Source organism: Rhinichthys klamathensis, unplaced genomic scaffold (assembly GCF_029890125.1).
Source record: "Rhinichthys klamathensis goyatoka isolate OS25496 unplaced genomic scaffold, OSU_Roscu_1.1 h1tg000422l_1, whole genome shotgun sequence".
In the NCBI taxonomy this organism is placed as follows: domain Eukaryota; kingdom Metazoa; phylum Chordata; class Actinopteri; order Cypriniformes; family Leuciscidae; genus Rhinichthys; species Rhinichthys klamathensis.
In genome coordinates this window covers 2,251,348-2,273,808 of record NW_026606920.1, presented here as the reverse complement: position 1 = coordinate 2,273,808, position 22,461 = coordinate 2,251,348, and the positions used below count along the sequence as shown (strand labels likewise).

General features: G+C 36.8%; 1 protein-coding gene across 1 annotated transcript; it reads right to left on the bottom strand.

Annotated features, from left to right (window-relative positions):
- Positions 1-310: 310 nt before the first annotated feature.
- hfm1 (helicase for meiosis 1) lies at positions 311-22,411 on the bottom strand. The gene is made up of 40 exons (XM_056235575.1): positions 22,308-22,411; positions 21,503-21,594; positions 21,266-21,378; positions 17,598-17,817; positions 17,215-17,459; positions 16,916-16,957; positions 16,400-16,470; positions 16,190-16,322; positions 15,916-16,067; positions 15,761-15,838; positions 15,508-15,663; positions 15,214-15,414; positions 15,038-15,126; positions 14,570-14,613; positions 14,364-14,465; positions 14,105-14,250; positions 13,700-13,794; positions 13,434-13,567; positions 13,301-13,348; positions 13,103-13,183; positions 12,863-12,954; positions 12,651-12,757; positions 12,512-12,559; positions 12,315-12,412; positions 12,025-12,159; positions 11,774-11,859; positions 11,540-11,623; positions 11,089-11,246; positions 10,896-10,999; positions 9,440-9,604; positions 9,021-9,107; positions 3,775-3,881; positions 3,523-3,605; positions 1,932-2,032; positions 1,706-1,789; positions 1,346-1,618; positions 1,155-1,182; positions 889-919; positions 620-750; positions 311-546 (listed from the first exon to the last, which is right to left on the bottom strand). The coding sequence occupies exons 2-40, from the start codon at positions 21,571-21,573 to the stop codon at positions 480-482; spliced, it is 4,290 nt and encodes a 1,429-aa protein (XP_056091550.1). The 5' UTR covers positions 21,574-21,594; positions 22,308-22,411; the 3' UTR covers positions 311-479.
- Positions 22,412-22,461: the final 50 nt, after the last annotated feature.

Below are 22,461 nucleotides of genomic sequence, written 5' to 3'. Positions count from 1 at the left end.
GTTTTTATATAACTAATTAAAAACTCTACTCTAACCCAATTGCTAAAAGACAAATGTGCATCGGTAGAATAAAAAACAGAGACAGAGACAAACATTTCTCATTCATTCCTGACTTTACCATATTGACAGTTTGTTTTCATTTCATGTGATATTTATAGATCAATTTACCAATATTTTTTAGTAAAATTAAGAATTTTTTATACATTTAAGAATAAGATTAAAAATATTGAACATCAAAATATAGTTCAGCCTTTTTAAAATAGATAGAAAGCTCTTTGCCAACATATAATAACTTGCTACAATGCAAAAGAAAATAACTTTTTGCCATTCTATTTCACATTCGAATTGTTTGCTGCAAATTGTCCATAAAGTGAAGTTAAACCAAGAACATCTTTACACCAGAAAATAAACAAATGTCAGAGGAACTTGGAGTCTTTAGAACGTAGTGCTAAATGTGTCAGGAATCATTCACAACAACTCTAAAAAAGTCCATCAAACATACCGAGAAAAACACTGGTCTCATTGCTGATGTCCTCTGCGTGATCCCTGCAATTATTAAGCAATGTTAACATTGTAAACAGGTAATATGATAACTAAAGTTAATAATTTCTTGAAATACCTGCTAACAGATGTGTTTTCCTTTAGAGTCGCATCTGTCCTTGAGAAGAAATCAAATCTTCTTTGGACTGAAGGTGTTTTGGCTTGACTCTGGTTTGAGAGGGAGTTCATACAAATTTCTGAGCACACAGCCTATGAAATGAATTATAAAACTAGCTATTTGCAACTGAAACACAATCATTGTGTGCTTTCTAAGTAACCAAAATGCATGGTACCATATTCGTCTTGAAAAGTTTGAGGGAAATGTTAAAAGTATTTATGTATACTTACAGTCTGGGGTGTCACAGCCATTGGTAGGATCCTGAAAAAAGTAATCATATTTTCAGAGGCATTAGTCCAAAAGCAAAGGACACTTCAGAAGATATTATACAGTAACATAATACACCCTCTGGACCCTAAAATAACTGCTCTTGAATCCCTATTAAACAAGCTTTTAATCAGGGGAAGTGAGTGATTTTAAAAATGCCCCACAACATCTATTTCTGCTGAACTGAAACATGTGAATGAAGAGGGAGAAATGGTCTATTCTCAGTTACCTTTGTGGCAAGACTTCAAAGGTTTGGGCTGGACATTGTGAGTGTACAAAAACAACAAAAAAAAAAACATCAAGGAAGTTTAGCATTTCAAATTTGACAGATTTACAACCATTTTCAACGATTTTTACAAATATCTGACATACAAAAAACATAAAAGAAAAAAATAAGACTATAAAATGAGTCCAACAAACCAGAATTTGTAGGTTGATCATGGTCTGTCATCAGGTTACATATTTGGGATTCATAGCACACTTCACTAGCATCAACCAGGTTACCATCATCAAAATCATCCCAATCATTCCCTACCAGGTCAAAGGTCACATTCAGGGAACCAGACCAGAGGTTATCAGTGTCAGTACTGTGGTCTGGGTTTGCATGGACTGAATAAACACTGGCTTCATTAGGGCTAACTCTGTGCATCTGTCCACCATTGCGTGGCTTGAACTGACTGTGAAGCGAAACCCCTGAAAATATGACGGTACCATTATTATTATTATTATTATTAATATGAACAATATGAGGCAAACACCAGAAGCTCTAAAGTTTCATACTTTGATGTGAAGCAGAAGGTGGAGGATGTTCCAATGCTAGGTCTCCAGTTTCAGAAAAGAAGTCTCCAAGCTCGTCATTGTAACCTGTAAATAGTTTGACAATTGAAACATCAGAGTTCTGAGATTTCGAATTAAACACTAATTCTTAAGAAACTCTAAACTCTCACTGTAACTGCAATATTTTCTGTCAACAAACTTGAGTGTATGTGAATCAGAGTAAACATACCATCATGGTATGATGATAAATTCTCGTGTGGAGTGACAAAACTGGCCTCTAACTCCTTGATTTCATATGTACTTTGAGTGTAACCCTGACTTCCCTCATACCTACAAGAAGGAATGTCAACTTTAGGAAATAATACAATATCAACAATGACAACTTCATCGACAATAATAGACTATGTGCACGTTAGCATATGCTACTTCCGGCTGCGAAACCGATAGGGGGTGTCTAGTTTCCGGTAGCCTGATGGACGACGTAGAAGTAACGTTAAACATTGTTTACTTTTCACAATGCAGCAGCGCCTGGTTACCGTAATTCCTCAAATAAAAACCGGTATTCAAATAAACGCCGGGCCTCTGATAATGGCCGGGTGCGTGATCAACGCGGACAAATAAAGGCCGGGGGAAAATTAGTGTGGATAATCTCCTAAATGACTTTCATTGAAGAGATGTTACACCTGTCCACTTCATGCGTGTTCTGTGATCTGATCGTGAAAAGACCATGTATAAATGCCATCCGAAGCACATTCGAGACAATTTAAATCCGATCGCTCAAACCACTTCTTCAGGAGGAGATCTGAGACGAGATTCCAGACGAAACTGCACAAGTGTAAATCAAATGCATCTGATTGTTGAAACCACGTATCTAAATTTTACTCCTCCCAAAAACGCTAAAAAATAAGTGTGAGAGCGTGTTATAGGCTATGTAATGTTATAGCAAGATGTGACAACGCTACTGCAACACGCATCACGGCAGCCGAGCATCTATCCATAAAGCCAACGTGCAAACTATTGCAAATTAAAGTGAAAGTAAGTCGCAGACAATTCTCCTCATCATTAAAAGTAAAGAAACGAAATGATCTTACCAGGCTTGTTGCCGCTCTCGCTTATTGCGGTCTTTTGATTTAGAAATGAGCTGATCTATCAAATGCAGCTCATATCTGTTGCTTTCGGTGACGTCCACTCCATTAAATCCGCATATAGCGTGGGAATTGAAGATTTATATCCGTTTTGCGAAAACGCATTTGTGAGCAGATTTAAGTAGAATTGTTTTGATAAATCAGAGAGCTTTCCGATCTGAGAAAACACATGAAGTGGCCAGGTGTAAACATCCCCTAATATGCATTCAAGTTCATCGTAACGTACAGCCAATAGATGGTAGTAGACAATAGATGTAACACACATATAATTTAGTGCTGCTAGTGTAACGGTCTTTTCAACAACTTTAATGAAAACGAAATTGTCTTGAGGAGCATGGAACCCAGACGGAAATTTGATTTAGATTTTTTTTAAATAAAGCGCCTGCCTCTAATAAAAGCCTGTTACCTTCTGCAGTTTAGGTAAATAAAGGCCCCAGCTTTTATTTGAGGAATTATGGTATTACCACCGACTGCCCTTTGAAAAGTGAATCGGTTTTTTTTATGTTTTAGGTCCATTGCGAACGATTAAACTAACTTAACGCCGGTCCACTGATGTAAACAAGACGGCAACCGGAAACGAAGTACCCAATTTCCACCCTCAAGCCGGAAGTTAGCATTTTTCTCGTGCACAGAGCGAATAGGGCAACTTTTGTTGTCAGCAGAAAACCAAAATACTTCTTGGCAGCAGGCAGTGTGTCTTTGGGTTTGTATGAGAACTGCTGCATGCTTACAGCTGCTGTTCCATTATTCATCATCATCTAAAGGGAAACTCAAGAAAATTGGATTGAGACTTTGACACAACACAATACAGTATATCTTGCAGAAATAAATTCTATAGGCATTGAAGTGTACTATTATTAGACTATATTGAATCATATATTTTCTGACAGTTGTGTACATGTAACCCTTGATAGTCGGAATTCTGACCTTCAAACGTTTCACAGGAGTCTCACAGAGTCTCTCGTTTCTCATTTTCAGATTGTTAAGGTATGAGGAGAAACAGGACTGAGCCCTTTTCATGACTCCAACTTTGCCTAAAAGGGAAACAAGGTGATATAGCAACACAGATAGTATCTGTTTCCATCCACATTTTGCGCATCATGGGATATTGCATGAAAAAACGCTGGATGGAAACGGGAAGATGCGCATAAATAAAAATAAAATTTTTTTTTGCTCAACTGAGTCAGATAAATGTTTTATTCGATAAAAAAATGTACTGAATAAATTCCTCAATGTGCATCAAAAAAGACATATGACTTTGCGATGGGACGGCATTACTGGATGACCCAGCGGACTGATATAATTATAATATATTAGGCCTAATATATTATATACAATGGCTTCTCCTACTGCATCAACTTCCATTTTTCTTTTTCTATTTATTGCCAGTTTATCATTAAAGCTGCAGACCGTAGCTTTTTTTGGGTTAAAAATTATCCAAAATACATATTTGAGAAAATACATAACCAGCCAGTGTTCAAAACTATCTGCTTGCCGTAGCTCGAATCAAAGCGGTAAGTTTGTAATAATGTTTTTAATTCCAGTGGTACTGGAGAATTTCTGCGGGAGATTCGAGCAAGTCTTTGCGTCATTACGTCACATCTGTACACATAAAGAAGAGTCTCGGCTAGTAGGCTATATTGCGTGTGAGGATGTTGGAGGTGGAGATTTATAGCCTTTTCTCACAGCACTTGATATAATTAAACTTATCAATTTGATGGCGGATCCAGAAAGGTTCAAACGACAATCACCAGTGACAACTGGAGATTCACGCGCTGTAAAATTCAAGACTTTGTTTGGACTTCGGAGTGGCTACAGAAAAAAAGAGACTGCAACCGGCCCATGCGAAAACAAGGATACATATCGGAAGAAGGACATTACATGTAGTCACGCAATGCTGACGTTGTTAACATTAACAATTTGAGAACAAAGTATAATTTGCACGGTTTTGCGTGATATGATAAGTGATTGTTAGATTTAATCAGTGCGATTTACTGCAATGTCAGAACCAGAACAAAAGTGGATGTTACTTGTCAAATGACATTTTCCGGTAAAAATTCTTATTATGGTCATACTTCCAAAAAGAATAATCTGTGATTCTGAATGCCAGAATCCGCACCGGCGCGGTGACTGACAGCCGCACACTCTCCTCAAACATTGTGTTCATCCGCGCTGTGCCGTGTCGAAGTACGGTTGATAATTTTGATAATTATCGACATAATTATTATATAATTATTTATAATACGGTTGATAAAGTTGATAATTCCGCGAATAACTGCAATTGCAGATTTCGAACAGAGATGGCGACAAAGAGGAAAAACTGCGGACTGCAGCTTTAAGTGACGAATTTGTTCTCTTCTAATCACTAGATGAAAACAATGCTTTATTCACAACTGTTTTATGCGATATTCCAATTTTGTGCATAAAATTCGCAACTTTGGATGGAAACATAGCTAATGATATGGAGCTTATAATATGACAAAATGATTTGAATTTGAATTGTGTAAATTTGAATTATCGACAAGTGTAATCTAACAAAATTGAATATTGTGTGGAATTTGATTTCTTTAAACGAATATTGAACATTTGAAATTTAACGAATTGAAATGTTTTTATGGCTGAATTTTATAGACATCTATTTTCAAACAGCTGTTTTTTGTTCTGAATTCTTAGACTGCAAATATCCAGTTTTAAAAAATACAGATTCAAGTTTTCAAGATGAAGAAGAAATTCAGAACTTCAAATTCAGTTTTCTAAAATTCAGACTGGGGAAAATTCAGATCTTACAGAAAGTAGGTGTAGGGCTGAGCAGATATGGGCAGAACTCTTTACTGCCCTAGTACTTCAAAAAGCCTTTTAAAGGTATACATGTGAATTAAACGTGGCACAATGGCCTTCATCATCACAGTATGCTAATGCCCATCTAGTGCAAGGGATTTCATCAATATGCTGATTGAGGACTGTTGGGACACTCCAGGCACGGGATAGTTCTGTCGAGAGAGACAGAGTCATGTGCACCTCAATGGCACGTCTGTACCATTTGGTTCACAGGACATATGCTTTCAACTGCTGTTTATTTACTAGTTTGTTCTAATATATAATTGTCATGTTTGGTCTCATCTGACAGCTTATACACTGAAATGAATGGTGGTGAACTTAATAGACATATTAAGTACTGGTACTGGTTAAACATCGATTGAGGAGAATATGTTAATGTTCTTCTCCCCCTCTTGATCACAACACATTTGCCTCATCTTTTGGTTTCCTGTCGGTCGGTTTCGGTGTTGGTATTCCACTCATGTTTAACAATACTTTGCTCAGGGTATAAGAAGGAAAGGTAACTGTTGATCTTGGAGAACGGCTTTAACCCCGCCACTCCCGCGTAACCTCATACTCTGAGAAAGGCTTTTACGGCCTTGTTTGCACAACCGTACGTTTTTTGTTACAACTAAGTTTTCTATACAGTGTGTTGGTCCATTCTACTGTCTGTATATTTAAACATGTAACTTAATAAATAACTTTGCCTGCTTTAAAGGCTTTGAGAATCTTTCCTTTTATCACTGATGATGTTGAAAGCTAAAGTGATTATAACTTTTGTTATCTAAACGTTCAGGTTAAATCCTACGTTTTCCTATCAGTTCTAAGAAAGACCTTTACCTTTAAAGAATAAGAGGTTAAAGAATAACAACAACTTTAATGGAGTCAGATTAATGATATTGGAGTCAGATACATATTTGAATTATACACGTCATCCTTTAACTGCCTTTTGTTCCGATTATTGGTTCAAAATAGCAGTGTAAGCTTCCAGCCTTACATAAGTCACAGGGAAGAGTAAAGGATCTCAGAAAAGTCGAACAGAGCATTTTGGCTGCACTGTAGTAGTTTTCTGGCGCAAACGTGGTGGTGGTTCAAAAGAATCCGTGTATCGTTCGTTCAGTCATTTTTTGATTTAATATTAAGAGTAGAAAAATGAGAAAACAGCTTGAATATTAGATTTCTAATATTCTAATAATAGTCCTCCGCTGCTGCAGTTGCACAGATTCTTAACACGTTTATTGCAACTACGTAGTAAAAATGTGTATACATTTAATCTTTTTCTCATCAAACAACCAGACTAACCAATGGCTCGACACAACCCGTACCGGGGAAGAGCCTAGACAGGTCTTTCTTCTGTGTAGATATAAATTCACCAACGCTTTGCATCAGCTGGGTATGGCAGGGTAGGCTAAATGACTGCTGTCATAGCCTGCATGGTCGTAAGTAAAAAAAAAAAATTAAGATATAAATCAATATAATTAGTAGTAAATTAAATATTTGAAACACTAATACAAAAAGGAAAGAATAATGCATTGACTTGGGTATATATAACAGGCCTAACGTTCACGCATGAACTGTCATTCAGACTGACTATCATAGAAATTAAAATACATCATCTTCTGAGTTTTATGATGTAGGCCATGTGTTTTATTTTTATTAAAATGTATTTTAATGTATATCTCAAAAGGATGCGCTTTGTACATTCTCTGACATTACATTTATTTATTTAATTAATATTGAGTATCAATTGATGCCCTTTATTACAAACAACATTTAGCCTATTTTAAACGCCAAGCCTAAACTAAATTATTTTAATCGAAACTGAAACTGTACCGATGTTGAGTTCGAGCATCTCTCATTCGGTCCAAAGTTTCCATATTTGCAATGTAACATTTGGATGCTAACTATTAATATAAAGAAGGCTTCATACTTCAGTCGAGCCCCAATATACACGTATAGGCTAAATCAGCATCTTCACAGCAGGGGAAATGTTTGGAATAACAGCAAGTAGGTGATGACTGTGCAGCACAGCCTTTATATTGTACAACAGACCAACTCAATTAAGCAGAATAAATTTTTATATGTTTGGTTGACTGTGTTTTATTTTGATAATGAACAGGCTGCGATGTCAAGTTAGCAATGCCAGAAGTGAACTGATACTATGTTGCGTGAGCGCGCGATGCGGCTCCATTACTTGGATTTGTTCCACAGCACGGGAAATTAATACTTAATACTCTGTTATTTATAGTCATACAGATAATATGACATCATTCGAAACAGCAAAATGTATATTTTTATTTGTGTACATTCAAAATGACTACAAAATTTCATGCCGTTGAAAAATAAATAAAACATGATGCGCTGCTTTAGCGCGTCTCGGTCTCCTTGAAGATCTTTCTGGCGCACACCAAAAATGAACCAAAATACAGCGAATAGCCTTCTTTGCGCGCCTACTTTTGAAAGTCAACATTTAGATTATTTGACGTTAAATGCATTATATATGCCTAAGTCACTTTGGAATAAATCACAGCGTGTTTCATAATAAAAAACTGACTTTACAGTCTGGAAAATAGGCTACGGTACGTTATAGCAAATTATTTCACGGACCCCCCTGGTACTTAAGAACTGCTGGTCTACACAGAAGAAAGCCCTCTCTAGGCTCTTCCATTGTGTCGAGCCATTCGTTAGTCTAGTTGTTTGAAGAGAAAATGAAATGTAGTCTGGTTGCAATAAACGCGTTAAGTTTCGTAAGCTCCGTGCAACTGCAGCAGCGGAGGACTATTATTAGAATATTAGAAATCTAATATTCAAGCTGTGTTCTCATTTTTCTAAAAAACGACTGAACGAACGATACACGGATTCTCTTGAACCAACACCACGTTTGCGCCAGAAAACTACTGCAGTGCAGCCAAAATGCTCTGTTCGACTTTTCTGAGATCCTTTACTCTTCCCTGTGACCTACTTTCTGTAAGATCTGAATTTTCTGCGTTTTTGATTTTAGAAAACTGAATTTGAAGTTCTGAATTTCTTCTTCATCTTGAAAACTTGAATCTGTATTTTTTAAAACGGGATATTTGCAGTCTAAGAATTCAGAACAAAAAACAGCTGTTTGAAAATAGATGTCTATAAAATTCAGCCATAAAAACATTTAAATTCGTTAAATTTCAAATGTTCAATATTCGTTTAAAGAAATCAAATTCAGAACTATTTAAAACTCCACACAATATTCAATTTTGTTAGATTACACTTGTCAATAATTCAAATTTACATAATTCAAATTCAAATCATTTTGTCATATTATAAGCCCCATAAAATGACAGCACAATCCAGGATCATCTTGAATCTCTCATACTCACAGCACTCGTGTCCACAGAGCTCCTTGTTTTTGCAGAGATGATGGCACTGTCTCGTGTTTGGAGCAAATTGATCCGTGAAGAGAATGCCTACATTAAGTTAAATATAATCTTTGAAAGAGTCAAGCATTTATATAATTCATTTAGTTTCAGCAGATTTATCAGACCATTTATATCTACTATTAACATTCATCTCGGGGGAGATCTGAAATCTGATCACAAGTGGTCAAAGAAAATGTCTTTGAGATGCATGTTACAACCATGCAAAATCTTTGATGTGTCTCACCTGCCCGCTTGTAAGATGGACGCTAATACCAGGTATAAACAGGGCAACTGATTTTCTGAAGTCACAAAGTCTAGTTCAAATATATTGTAACTATCTGAGGTCTGATTAAATTGTTATTGTTGTCAAGAAGTCTGACCTCTGTCTGAAGAAGTGGGAGTTGTCGACGTAGGGCCTTGTCTCTTCCCTGTGTCGAGAATCATCTGCACTTTCCATGTAGGGCTCTTTCTGATGCAGGACTCATCTCTAAACCTCTTTGCTCCTGAGTAGTAAGCGCTGTACTCCTGCTGTACGTCCAGACCCACTACACAATAGGGATGCACGATATAGGATTTTGGCCGATATTCGATATGCCGATATTTTCAAACTAATTTTGCCCGATGCCGATACTGATATCGATATATTTGTATTTTTTTTTAAGTGCAAAAAAAGCTTATTAAAGCTTCTATTAACGTTCTCAGTCAAGAGCAGTGAGTGATTTCCTCTGTGTTTTGTTGTTTTATTAACATTAACGGGATAGTTCTCCCAAAAATTTAAATCATTTTAATTCATCATTTACTCTCTCAAGTTTCTTTCTTCTGTTGAAATTATAAAAGTTATTTGGAAGAATGTGGCTAACCAAACAGTTGCTGTACTCCAGTGACTTCCATAGTATATTTAAGCACAAGAAAGAAATGAATCCAGGTTTGAAACAACATTAGATAGACAGAATTTTTATTTCTGGGTGCAGTATCTCTTTAAAGACAAGCGGCAGAATATTATTACTGTCTCTTTAAGAACTGCACGCGAGTAACGCGACGCGTCTAATATACACGCATTTGACAAGCAGATTTTCTCTGTTTGCTTTCACTTTAGACATAACCAACTTTGTTTATGTAAACCTTGTGTGTATTTGACAGTATCAGCGCAATAAGACTCGAAAGATTAGTCCAGTATGCAGGCTCTGTGACAGGCTTTTAGTTCCTGTGAGCGTCGGGTGTAACGCGCTCAGAAAAGCGGATGTTAGAACAGCGCATCAGCACGTGAATGACATGTTTACCTAGCAAGACTTTGACGCACATGCAAACAATGAACTTTTGTGAATTGCAGTGTCCCGTGAGTGTAACTCTACCTCTGCGTTTACATGTGATGTGAATGTACGTCGCGTTGTACAGTATGTTGAGATGAAGGCGCCAGAATTGAACTGATAGAATGCACGATACTATGATTTTTCTTCAAAAGCAGATCGTGGAGACATTTTAATCGTCCACGATCAAAAACCGTGAGACGCACACCCCTAGTTGGAAGTTTAAGTTGCTGGCGCTCATGCTTCGTTCACGGTCGTCACGTGCGCATAGGAAACACGCCACCCTATCGGCAAGACTCATCGGCAGAAATATTCATATCGGCCGATGCCGATGATGGTCATTTTAAGCTTTTATCGGCCGATACCGATGTTGTCCCGATATCATCGTGCATCCCTACTACACAATCAACAAATTTTAATTGTTCTAAAATATTACCAGATAGAACAGATCAATCTACACGTAGATGTTTATGCAAAACAAATATTATATTGTTTAAGTGGTTGCCAGGCATTGGCTATGGGCACTGACCATATTCAGAGCTGATCAAATGAATGCTGAGCTCCTCTCCCTTAGGTGTTCTTGTCACCTCGATTCTCCTTGACCAGCTCCCAGACCTCAAGAGCATTGTGTCCCTGGAAAAACAAATTATGCATCTCTTACATATTTTAATTTCTTTTTTTAAGATAACTTGCCAGTGATTATTAAATCACAAAGATCTTACATGATTTTCTGCTGGAAAACTACATTATTGTCACAGTCCCCAATAATGAGAGTTACATGATGATGGTCTGGTGCTGTCCGTTTCGATGCCAACTCCATAAAATTCTGCATGTTCACTGTGACCACAATCTCAGCTGTGGACAGACTGTATCGAGGAATCTAGAAAAATATTTGACTATATTAAATGATATCTGAAAATGTAAAATTATGCAGTTTTTTTAATCATCATAAAGATATTAAAATTGGTGTGAATATGTAATGAAATTCTGAAATTCTACTTAAAAGGCTATTTAAAATAATTTCATATGGATAAATTAGAGGTTGTCAACTTTCCACAACTTTATTCCATGTCAACTACCCAAGTTTGAGACTCCAATGTAATTATATATATACAGTATATACTGTATATATATATATATATATATATATATATATATATACACACACGTTACCTGTTCCAAACTAACTTCATATTTTGGAAGTTTGCTGACAGCTTCCTTAATCTGGTTCCCAAACGGAGGGTGTCGGTTCACAATCTGGCAAAGAAAATGAAACAAAATGTAAAAATAATAATAATTATGTGTCAGTAATACTACTATAACAACAGAAAGGAACATCATAACATCATCATGAATACATGTATTTCTAAAACTTCTAAACAATTTATGTAGGATATTTTGGCTTACTAGCTCTAGTTCTCTGGGACTAGTCAGCTCAATTTTGCTGAATGTTGTAAGCCCTGCATTCACCATAGCAGTAGCGAGTTGTAATCCTAGAAAAGAAGACTCCAAATATATAAACACATTCATCTGTCACAAAAAAAAAAAACTCAGTTTTAATCAGTAGGTTCCATTTATTCACTTTTGTCTCAATTAACAAAGACACCACTTATCCTTTTTTAATGATGATATATAAACTTTTAGATGTGCTCCCTGACCTATCCTCTCAAGCTGTCTGGAGACGTAAGACGAGTTCTCCCACAGTTTAGCTCGAAAACATTTGGCAAGAATTAAAGAGTTGAGTTGAGCTGAAAAATTCGATTTGGAGTGATGACTGAGAAACTCAGTCAGATCTGGCAGAGATTGAAAACAGTATTTTGTTAATTTTATGCTAAGTAAAAAGCAGCACGAGAAAAATTTGCACATTTGCAATTACATGGCCATATCTTCATCAGACAGAATAAAAGCTTAAATAGAGACATTACACAAGATTATGTTAGTAACATACATCTGCTGACTCTACTTCCATTTCTGAATATTTTTCCAGTGTCCTGTATGAGTCCAAACTCCTGAATGGGGATGCAGCTGAGCTGAGCTTGAATCAGACTACAATGAGATTATAAACGCATACATAAATAAATAAACAAATATGCAGACCATGGAATAAATTGTACATTCAAACAGTAATAGCAAGCAAGACCTTACCAATTCACTTTCATGTCATTACTTTTGATCTTTCCATCCATAGGAAACCTAAAAAGAAAATATTACAGCTGACATGCTTTAGCCCATCTATATACAGTGCGTTAACTATGACAATTAGGTAGTTAAAGACAACTTTGACCTGATGGTGTTTCTGTTCTTATCCTTGTTCAACATGTTCAAGGTTTTCTTCTCATTTACTCTCAGTTGCACATCACTGAATTCTTTACCCTTCGATATCATTTCAATCTATAAATTGAGAAAAATATATATATTTCTTTCATTATATGTTGTTCTGAAGAAGTAAACAACAATGGATCAGGAAATGCCAGAAGAACAACAATGCTTTCTTACCAACTCAGGTAAAGTCTCTGTTCCAGTCACCCTACTGAACTGCATTACAGTGTCAAAGGCAACACAGTACCTGGCCATGAGTTTCCCAGTCTCTGTGTGTGAACATTTCATTTATATTCATTTATTTATATTTCATTTATATTAAATTGGTAGAGTCATTAAAATTCTCATAAAAATAGAAAAGGAGAACTATATAAACTTTTATATTTTTTTAATGGGAAAAAGAGTGTTATCAGTAACCTGTGGGCTTGATGTTGATGTCTTCATCCATGGTAATCAGGTTAAAAGAGGCCAAAGAGTTGAGGTTCTTCAAGCACAGTTCTGAAACACACCGTGTAAATCAAATTTACACCACAAGTTTCTCAGTCTAGTTGGTTTTTCAAATGAATGATTATCAACTGATTCACTGATTTAAATCAGCTAATCGTTTTTTCATACCTTGTAATTTAGTCTCAATTCCACATTTGTCAAGCTCAGGAGGGAAACCTGTGACAAAATATGAGATTAATAAAAACAGCTAGTTGTACTTTTGATGATTATAACTGTAGAGTGGACAAGGTTTAGGATTTACCGTAGTGCTTGGGGTTTTTCAAAGCACGGATGTACAGGAATGTGGAGCGGATCCAGTCTAGAGCCATGTTCACATCAGATATGGTGTGGAGAACTATCTCTGCATTCAAGTGCTCCACCAAGTTTGTATGCAAGCTGAAAAATAGTCATTCTGTTGTACTCATCACATACATAGATAACACATAAATCAACTAGCCTATATCATATGGTTAGGGAATATAAAAAATCCTCTAAGACTGAACAAAATGTGTTTTAGATGGTATATACCTGCTCTCTATGCTGTCTATGCCACTTAAGAAATTTGTGTATTTGTCCTTTGTCTGAGACCGGGTCATGATCACTGCAGTCGCTGTTGTATCAAACTAAACAAAAACAAAAGCCAGCATGTACTGTAGTCTAAATCTTAATACTGTAACAGCTCTATGTTTGCATTGCCAAGTGAAATGTAGCCAAATTGCTTGACTTCATATATTGCTGCTTATGGAGCAGACACTTATTTTATATTTAATATATGCATGTTTTGATAGGTACATGTCTTCCAATTGAGTAAAATACAGGTAATTTGTTTCTAGATTATTATTACAACCTGTACACATAAAGACTTCAGAACACCAGGAGAGACCTCCTGAAGTCTCTACTTAACAAGTGATGCTTTGAATTTGTTAGCAGTACCTGTGGTCTGCCAGCTCTCCCAATCATCTGTAACAGGTCAGCTTCACTGTACTCTTCACATGCACCACCAACATAGTGCAATGTGGATTTTATTACCACAAGATGGGCTGGCAAATTCACACCCATGGCTAGGGTGCTGGTTGTAACTGAATAAGAGAAAAAAAGGGTTTCCTATGAAGGCTTTTGTTTAATAATACATTATGTACTGAATAATGAACAATCAAAAGTAAATGAATGAAAATATATTTACAGAACTTACATAACACTGGCAAGTCACCCACTGTAAATGCTTTTTCAATCAATTTCCTGTCTGACACATCCATCCCAGCATGATGATATCCAATGCCACAAATAAATATATCTGGAAGAGAAATAGAAGAAAGAAATATAGTTTACCTTCATAAAAAAGTGACCAATGTATTCATGAATGTCGTACAGCAGAAGAAATCTCATTATCGTACACACCTCTGAGTTTTGCATCAAGTAGAGAGTTTGCATATTTCATCAGTCTGTGAAAAAGAAAAGTTAAACAAAGAGATCATGTACACATCTCAAGAGTAATCTTAAAAGTACAGTTAATATCTGGCAATTCAATCTGTGGAAGTTCAACAACAATATACTCAAATATTTATTTATATAAGAGGTGTCCAAACTACGTCCTGGAGGGCCACTGTCCTATAACTCTAACTTGCCTCAACACAACTGCCTGGAAGTTTCTAGTATGCCTAGTAGGACTTTTGATTAGCTGTTCAGGTGTGTTTAAATGGGATTGGAGTTAAACTCTGCAGGACAGTGGCCCTCTACGAGCAGGATTGGATTGATGTATATATAGATTTAATCACCAGACCAAAAATGTTTGCTATAAGTGGCAATGTTTCATTTATTTCAAAATGGAAATGTATATTTACAGCCTATGTAATGTGACTATAGTACCTTTGTTTGTGGTCAATACTCATAATGAACCTGGCATCCTTGGCAATCACAGCAGCTGACTGTTGAACTCCTTTTCTTGTGGAGCAAAACTGTTCATTTCAAACAAATGTATCATATCACATTTTTATTTTAAAATACACAACCCAACACATTTGCTTTTGCAAAGATTCACTTACCACAAGGGTTGGTTTTTTATCAGAGTAGGTCTGAATAATGTTGGCCATTTTGTAGTTGAGAGAAAGATCAAACTTAAATTCATTCTGATTACTTCCACAGGGGAACCCAAGCACCACTTTCCTCAGTTTCACTGGCCTGTGACTCTCATCCATCTCCAGACAAGTGGCAGGCCCTGACTCATCCGAAAGCCATTCAGATACCTTCAAAATTGTAGAGAACACCCCAGGAATCATCGAAATGAACCTGAACATCTTGAATTTTGAATGACTTTGGTGCTTCATGAAACTACGTACGTCGCGGATGTTTGGGATGGTAGCTGAGACAGCCACAAATCTCACGGATGCTTTTGATTCTGGATTTACAGCAAGGTGGTGCGAGTGCATGGTTTTCATTCTGCTGACCACAACCTCAAGAGTCGCTCCACGGGTTTTGTCTTTCACCACATGTATCTAGAGATGGTACGTAGACAAAAATGTAATTGATTAATTAACAAAACACTGCAATCAATTTTCAAATACAGATCACATGGGAGTAAATAAATCAGACCTCATCAATCAGGAAGAGACGAACAGATGGCAATAAACAGTTATCCTTCCACCTCCTTGTCATGCTGTCCCATTTTTCCTTTTAAGGGGAAAAAAATGTTCAGACCTGTTGTAAATATTTTTAATGTCTAGACTGTACCATATGTGGCAACTTACTGGAGTTGTAAAAATTAGATGAGCATCCTGGATTTCAAAAATGTCATCAATTTCTGTGTCTCCAGTTAACTCCTTGCAGTTTAGTCCAAGAGGTCCAAACTTCTGTTTCCAGTCTTCATATCGTTGACTGCAAAGAGCCTTAATTGGTGCCACTAAAGCATAAAGAATGTCAAACAGAATTTGTTATAAATTACAAATAAAATGTCTCCAATAAAAATGCTCAGTTTATAATCCTATTAAGCTTAAATAATAACAATTATAGTTTGTAACTCACTGTACACAGCTCTGACATTGTGCCAGGGCTCAGAAGCCTCAATCAGTAGTCGAACAATGGCCAGCTCAAAGAGCACCGTTTTCCCAGAGCCCGTGGGAGCACAGGCAACAAAATTTTTAGCGGTGAACAGAACCTGAAATAGAGCAATAATCTGCCACATACTGTGTTTATGAACTTTACATTATACAGATATAAATGCTAGAGACTTACATCATCCAATGCCTGGGACTGCACATAGTTAAAGTAAGGGAATTCTTTAAACACACTCCTGAATTTAGCAGCTACACGTATATCAAGGAAAAAAATGAACATGCAAATAAAAGCATCATTCACACTCCAAAGGTATAAAAGTACATTGAAGAAGACTTACATGAATCATTTAAAGTCCCCATGAAATCAGAGTTTTCCTTCCTATATTTCTTATTGAAACAGAAACTTTGGGTGGGACGTATCAAAGAACTTGTCCTGTTTAATTTGACAAAAATATGTGTAGTGCAACATGAATCATCAAAGTTTTTTTATCTGTATTCCCAGATGAGAATCTTTTTCATATGAATATTGTCTAAAAGTTCATTTTGTTAGCGTTTAGGAGTACATTAGCATTTAGTTAAGCTCAATGCTAATGAACATGGATTAAAAGCCACAAAAGTCTGATTCTGATTTCATTAGGTCCTTAATAGAATTAAAATGTATTTATTATCAGCTGTGCTGAATGGAGGAGGATACGAATTTCAGAGACTGAGCGAAGTGTTCCTTTTCCAGATGACCCTTTAAAAACAGCATCAATATTAAAAAAACGGACAAATATTCAGTCTAACACTAACTGTTATCTATGGAAATATTTATAGTTTTTACGTATGCCCTAAAAAACTGCATATTTTACTTTATTAAAACATACAAAGATTTACCTTCAGATAGAATAGCTGGTTAATGTAGTAAATTTGTGGCAACATGGACTGCTCCACATGAACTAACTCTATGTCATGGCATTCCAGTTAACTTATAGTTCTATAGTATTATATTACCTTCAAATTCTGCAGGTTCGAAACCAAGATGGAGATTATGGTTTATTTTTGCAGGTACATCACATGTTTGTTCTGTTTGGGCCAAGCCAATAAAGGGACTAGCAAAAGGATGTGAAGTCTGTGGGCCGCTGGTTGTCATAGCAGCCTGACCAAGGAAACCAGTGTCATTTGTTGTTGACATCATATGATTTGGGATACCATCTTCACCATTCCCTGAGATCCTTCTTGTGGGAACTCTGAACAACCTATGTTAATAAAAAGGAGAATAAACGCAGTTTGTTTACCTACTTATTGTTCTACTGCCAATATCCATTTTAAAAACAAAGAACTGCTTGTTACACCAGCAAATTTTGTTAACTCAATCAAGATGCAGCAAAGACTACCGAGTCTTGAAGGGAGGAGCACTGGCAGTAGGTAAAGGCCTCGATTCCACAAAACCCTTCATGCCGACAGCCTGATTTCTTTCTCTAGAGGGTTCATGGGTCCACAAAACAGATTCCTCCAGCTCATATGATTTCACAGTCTGACCTTGGACATTTTCATTAGGATTGTGAAATGGTTTTTGAGCTGGAGTCAGAAATTTCTTCGATCTCTGAGAGTAACCTTCATAAATAAGGAGACAAAAACGTAACAGCTTTTTTGTCATTTGAGTCACTGCAATCTCTAATAAGACATGGAAGTGATTAAATTTGCACTCTAAACTAGCAGTGAAATTTGTTGTACAATTTGACATTTTTTTTTAGCAATATAAACCTCTACCAACAAATGTAGATACAGACATTGTTTACTAATATATGTCATTAAAGTACAATAATAACCAGTTTCTTACCATGTATTTTTTGCATGTGTGTGTGTGTGTGCGCAGGTCTTAAAACTAGGTAAACACAACCTCAGATGAACAACAACACATGACATATTACGCCGTGTCATTATTTATTTAACACAAACTAGGCCAAAATGGAAAAGCCATGGGTGACAAACTAAGTACACATTGCTGCTTCCATGGGAATTAAGAGGGTAAGTAGCAGTCAGGCGCTGCTAATCAAATGCCTTTGATTAATTGATCATCAGCAAGTGTGATCACCTCTATAAAAGCAGAAGTTTTGGCTATTTGCAGGTCTGGAGCATTCAGGTGTGTGTTAACACAATGCCAAGGAGGAAAGACACCAGCAAATGACCCCAGCAAATCAAACCAGTGACCAAACGGTCAACTTCACATCGTTTCTCTTAGTATGTAATAATCAACAAATTATTTACATTGTGTTTGCACTGTCAGTTATGATGAAAGCATTCGTTAGTGTGCAGAAATTGAGTTGCAATGACGAGATCGCTGCATACATGTTGCTCATCACTGCAACCTTTCATGCCACGATCTTAATTTAATTATATCTAACTGCATTGCTATAATTATCACTTTTCAGGAGTAGTTAACATTGAGAGCAGTAATAGTAAAAACGTGCTAAAAGTTTTCGAGAGAGTTCCACATTTCATATGCAAAGCTGTCAGCCAATCACAGCAGTGGCCGTTTACACTGACGTCTCACAGCAGACAAGTGCACCTCAGGAAACATTATAAAACAATGCAGTTCATGACCCCTTTAAGTATTGCCTTTAGAATTCAAATATAAATCGAATTTTGCAAATATTTAAGAAAGAAATTCGAATTTAGCTTTTCATCCATTTTGACAGCCCTATAAACCTCAATGAACTGAAGCAACGTTGTAAAGAAGAGTGGGCCAAAATTCCTCCAGAATGATCCGAGAGACTGATACTGTCATACAGAAAATTATTCCTTCAGCTTATTGCTTCTAAAAGTGGCTCTACAAGCATGAATCACAGGGTCTACTTCGTTTGTCACCCATGGCTTTTCAATTTTGACTTTATTTTTATAAAATAAATATTGACACGGTGTAATATCATTTGTTGTTGTTCATCTGAGGTTGTATTAATCTTATTTTAAGGCCTGCTAACGACCAGATGATTTTTATTTATTATTATTTTTATTATGTTCTGATACGTAAAACCATACAATTCTAAAGCGTGTCCTTTGTTTTTCACATGACAATATACAGTATCTCACAAAAGTCAGTACACCCCTCACATTTCAGCAAACATTTTAGTATATCTTCTCAAGGGACAATACTATGGAAATGAAACTTGGATATATTTTAGAGTAGTCATTGTGCTGCTTGTATAGCAGTATAGATTTACTGTCCTCTGAAAATAACTCAACATACAGCCATTATTGTCAAAATAGCTGGCAACAAAAGTGAGTACACCCTAAGTGAACATGTCAAAACTGTGTCCAAAGTGTCAATATTTTGTGTGAGCACCATTGTTATCTAGCATTGGCTTAATCCTCCTGGGCATGGAATTCACCAGAGCTGCACAGGTTGTTGTTGGGATCCTCTTCCACTCCTCCATAATGACTTCATGGAGCTGCTGGACACATGGCGCTTCTCCACCTTCTGCTTGAGGACGCCCCACAGGTGCTCAATAGGGTTCAGGTCTGGAGACATACTTGGCCACTCCATCACCTTCAGCTTCCTCAGCAAAGCAGTTGTCATCTTGGCGGTTTGTTTGGGGTCGTTATCATGCCGTTCGGCCCAGTTTCTGAAGGGAGGGCATCATGTTCTGCTTCAGAATGTCACAGTACATGTTGAAATACATGTTTCCCTCAATGAAGAGCAGCTCCCCAGTACCAGCAGCACTCATGCAGCCCCAGACCATGATGCTACAACCACCATGCTTGACTGTATGCAAGACGCAATTTTCTGGGGACTCCTCACCAGGGCATTGCCACACATTCTGGACACCATCTGAGTCAAACAAGTTCATCTTAGTCTCATCAGACCACAGGACATGGTTCCAGTAATTCATGCTCTTGGACAGGTTGCTTTCAGCAAACTGTTTGCAGGCTTTCTTGTGAGCCAGCTTCAGAAGAGGCTTCCTTCTGGGATGACGGCCATGCAAACCGACTTTTTGCAGTGTATAGTTTGAGCACTAACAAGCTGACCATCCGCTTCTGCAACCTCTAAAGCAATGCTGGCACGATCATGCGTCTGTTTTTTGAAGCCAGCTTCTGCACCTGACGCGCAGCACGAGGACTCGACTTCTTTGATTGACCCTTGCGAGGTTCAAAGTGGAACCCGTCTTGGAAAACCTCTGTATGACCCTGGCCTGTACTGTAACTCAGTTTCAGGGTGTTACCAATCTTCTTATAGCCTTGGTCATCTTTGTGGAGAGCAACAATTCTAATTCTCAAATCCTTAGAGAGTTATTTGCCATGAGGTGCCATGTTGAACATCCAAAGGTCAGTGTGAGAGAATTGTACTCAAAGCACAAATTTTAACTGCTCTAATACAAAATACAACAATTTGTATGGTCCTGTCAAGCAGACAAAAACATGAACATGATGAATAGGACATGTGGCTCTGCGTGGTTAAACGACGTACAGCTATTATCACTTAGGGTGTACTCACTTTTGTTGCCAGCTATTTTGACAATAATGGCTGTATGTTGAGTTGTTTTCAGTAAATATACAAGCAGCACATTGACTACTCTAAAATATATCCAAGTTTCATTTCTATAGTATTGTCCCTTGAGTAGATATACTAAAATGTTTGCTAAAATGTGAGGAGTGTACTCACTTTTGTGAGATACTGTATATATGTGTGTGTGTGTGTGTGTATGCGTGCGTGCTGGGCAATGATTAATCGCATCCAAAATAAAAGTTTGTGTTTACATAATATATGTGTGTGTACTGTGTATAATTATTTTGTATATATAAATGCCCACATATGCATGTATATATTTAAGACATATTTGCATATACTGTATATATATTTATACATATAAATATTATATATATAAATAACAAATGTTTCTTAAATATATACATGCATGTGTGTGCATTTATATATACAAAATAATCATACACAGTACACACACATATATTATGTAAACACAAACGATTTATGTTGATTAAAAATGCACATGATATGCTTAAACTACCCAAACCTTATTTTAGCTTCAATCCAAACAAGACTCACTAAATGAGGAAAGGTGTGCTGCCTCTCCCTGGATGTCTTGTGTTGCAGGTATTTGTGATAATGAGGGTGGAGCATCAAAGATCCAGGAGCCTTGTCCCTGACATAATGGTTTCCTAAACAGAGCCATATAGACAAATGCTGTCATAAACGTAATAACCAGTTTTTCAACATGTATTAATTCATTCTCAGATATCTGGCGTGTCTCTGATCAGGTATCATGTGTAAAGGCCTACTCACACTTTATGAATTACTGGCCTGTCATAAAACAGGTTTTCCAGCGACGAAACGCCTTCTTCAGACTCTAACATCTTGTAGATGTCATTGAAATCCTAAAAGAACAACTTTAATATAGATAATGGCGACATAAAGCTGCTATAAAGCAATACAATACACTGATGTAAAGCGAGTTATTTACAGTGAACCCTCGAGTTTAGCTGTTAGCCGGCCGGCTAATGTTTCTCCGAGTGAAACCTGCGAAAATAATTAGCTAATCGCTTAATGTATGCGGTGGAATGTCTTGGTACAATTTGTGTGAACATATAGTAAAGTGACTATTAAAAGTCTAAAAACACAACATATGTGTATATTTTCATGGATTCTATCTAATAAAACAGCATTTTGTGAGGAATACTTTGTAAATGGCGTTCTCGTGAAGGCGGCAATCGAACCCGCGAGGCGCGAGCCAGTTTATGGGCGCGAGCTGTGAACTGTCTGCGTCTCGACCAAGGTCATGCAAATCATGATTACGACATTAAACATAGTCGTTTTATTACAGAGACCAGATAATATCAACAGGAATTCTCTCTGTAAGCCTCTACACGCTGTATTTTACGGAATTAAATAAAAGAAAGCTACAATATTTTAATTAAATTAATAAATGTACCGCCTTTTACGTTCTTTAGAATGATACTGATAACGTAAGCTGTCTGACTAGACCTATTTTGAGGAAACACCATTGAAGGAATTTCTTGTGTTTCCCCAGTTCAAACTTCACGTGCATATGCATCCATTATTTAACATAAATCATTTTACTGTGATATACCGTGCTATAAGCGTTATCTTATTCAAAATAACTGGTTGAGAGTGCCATTGTCATTCTTTCTGCTTATCTTCTTCTGTTCACTTTACCGTCAGTCAGTACTTCTACTTGCCACCTATTTGGAATAGTCCACTATTTGTTTGGGGGGGCATTATTT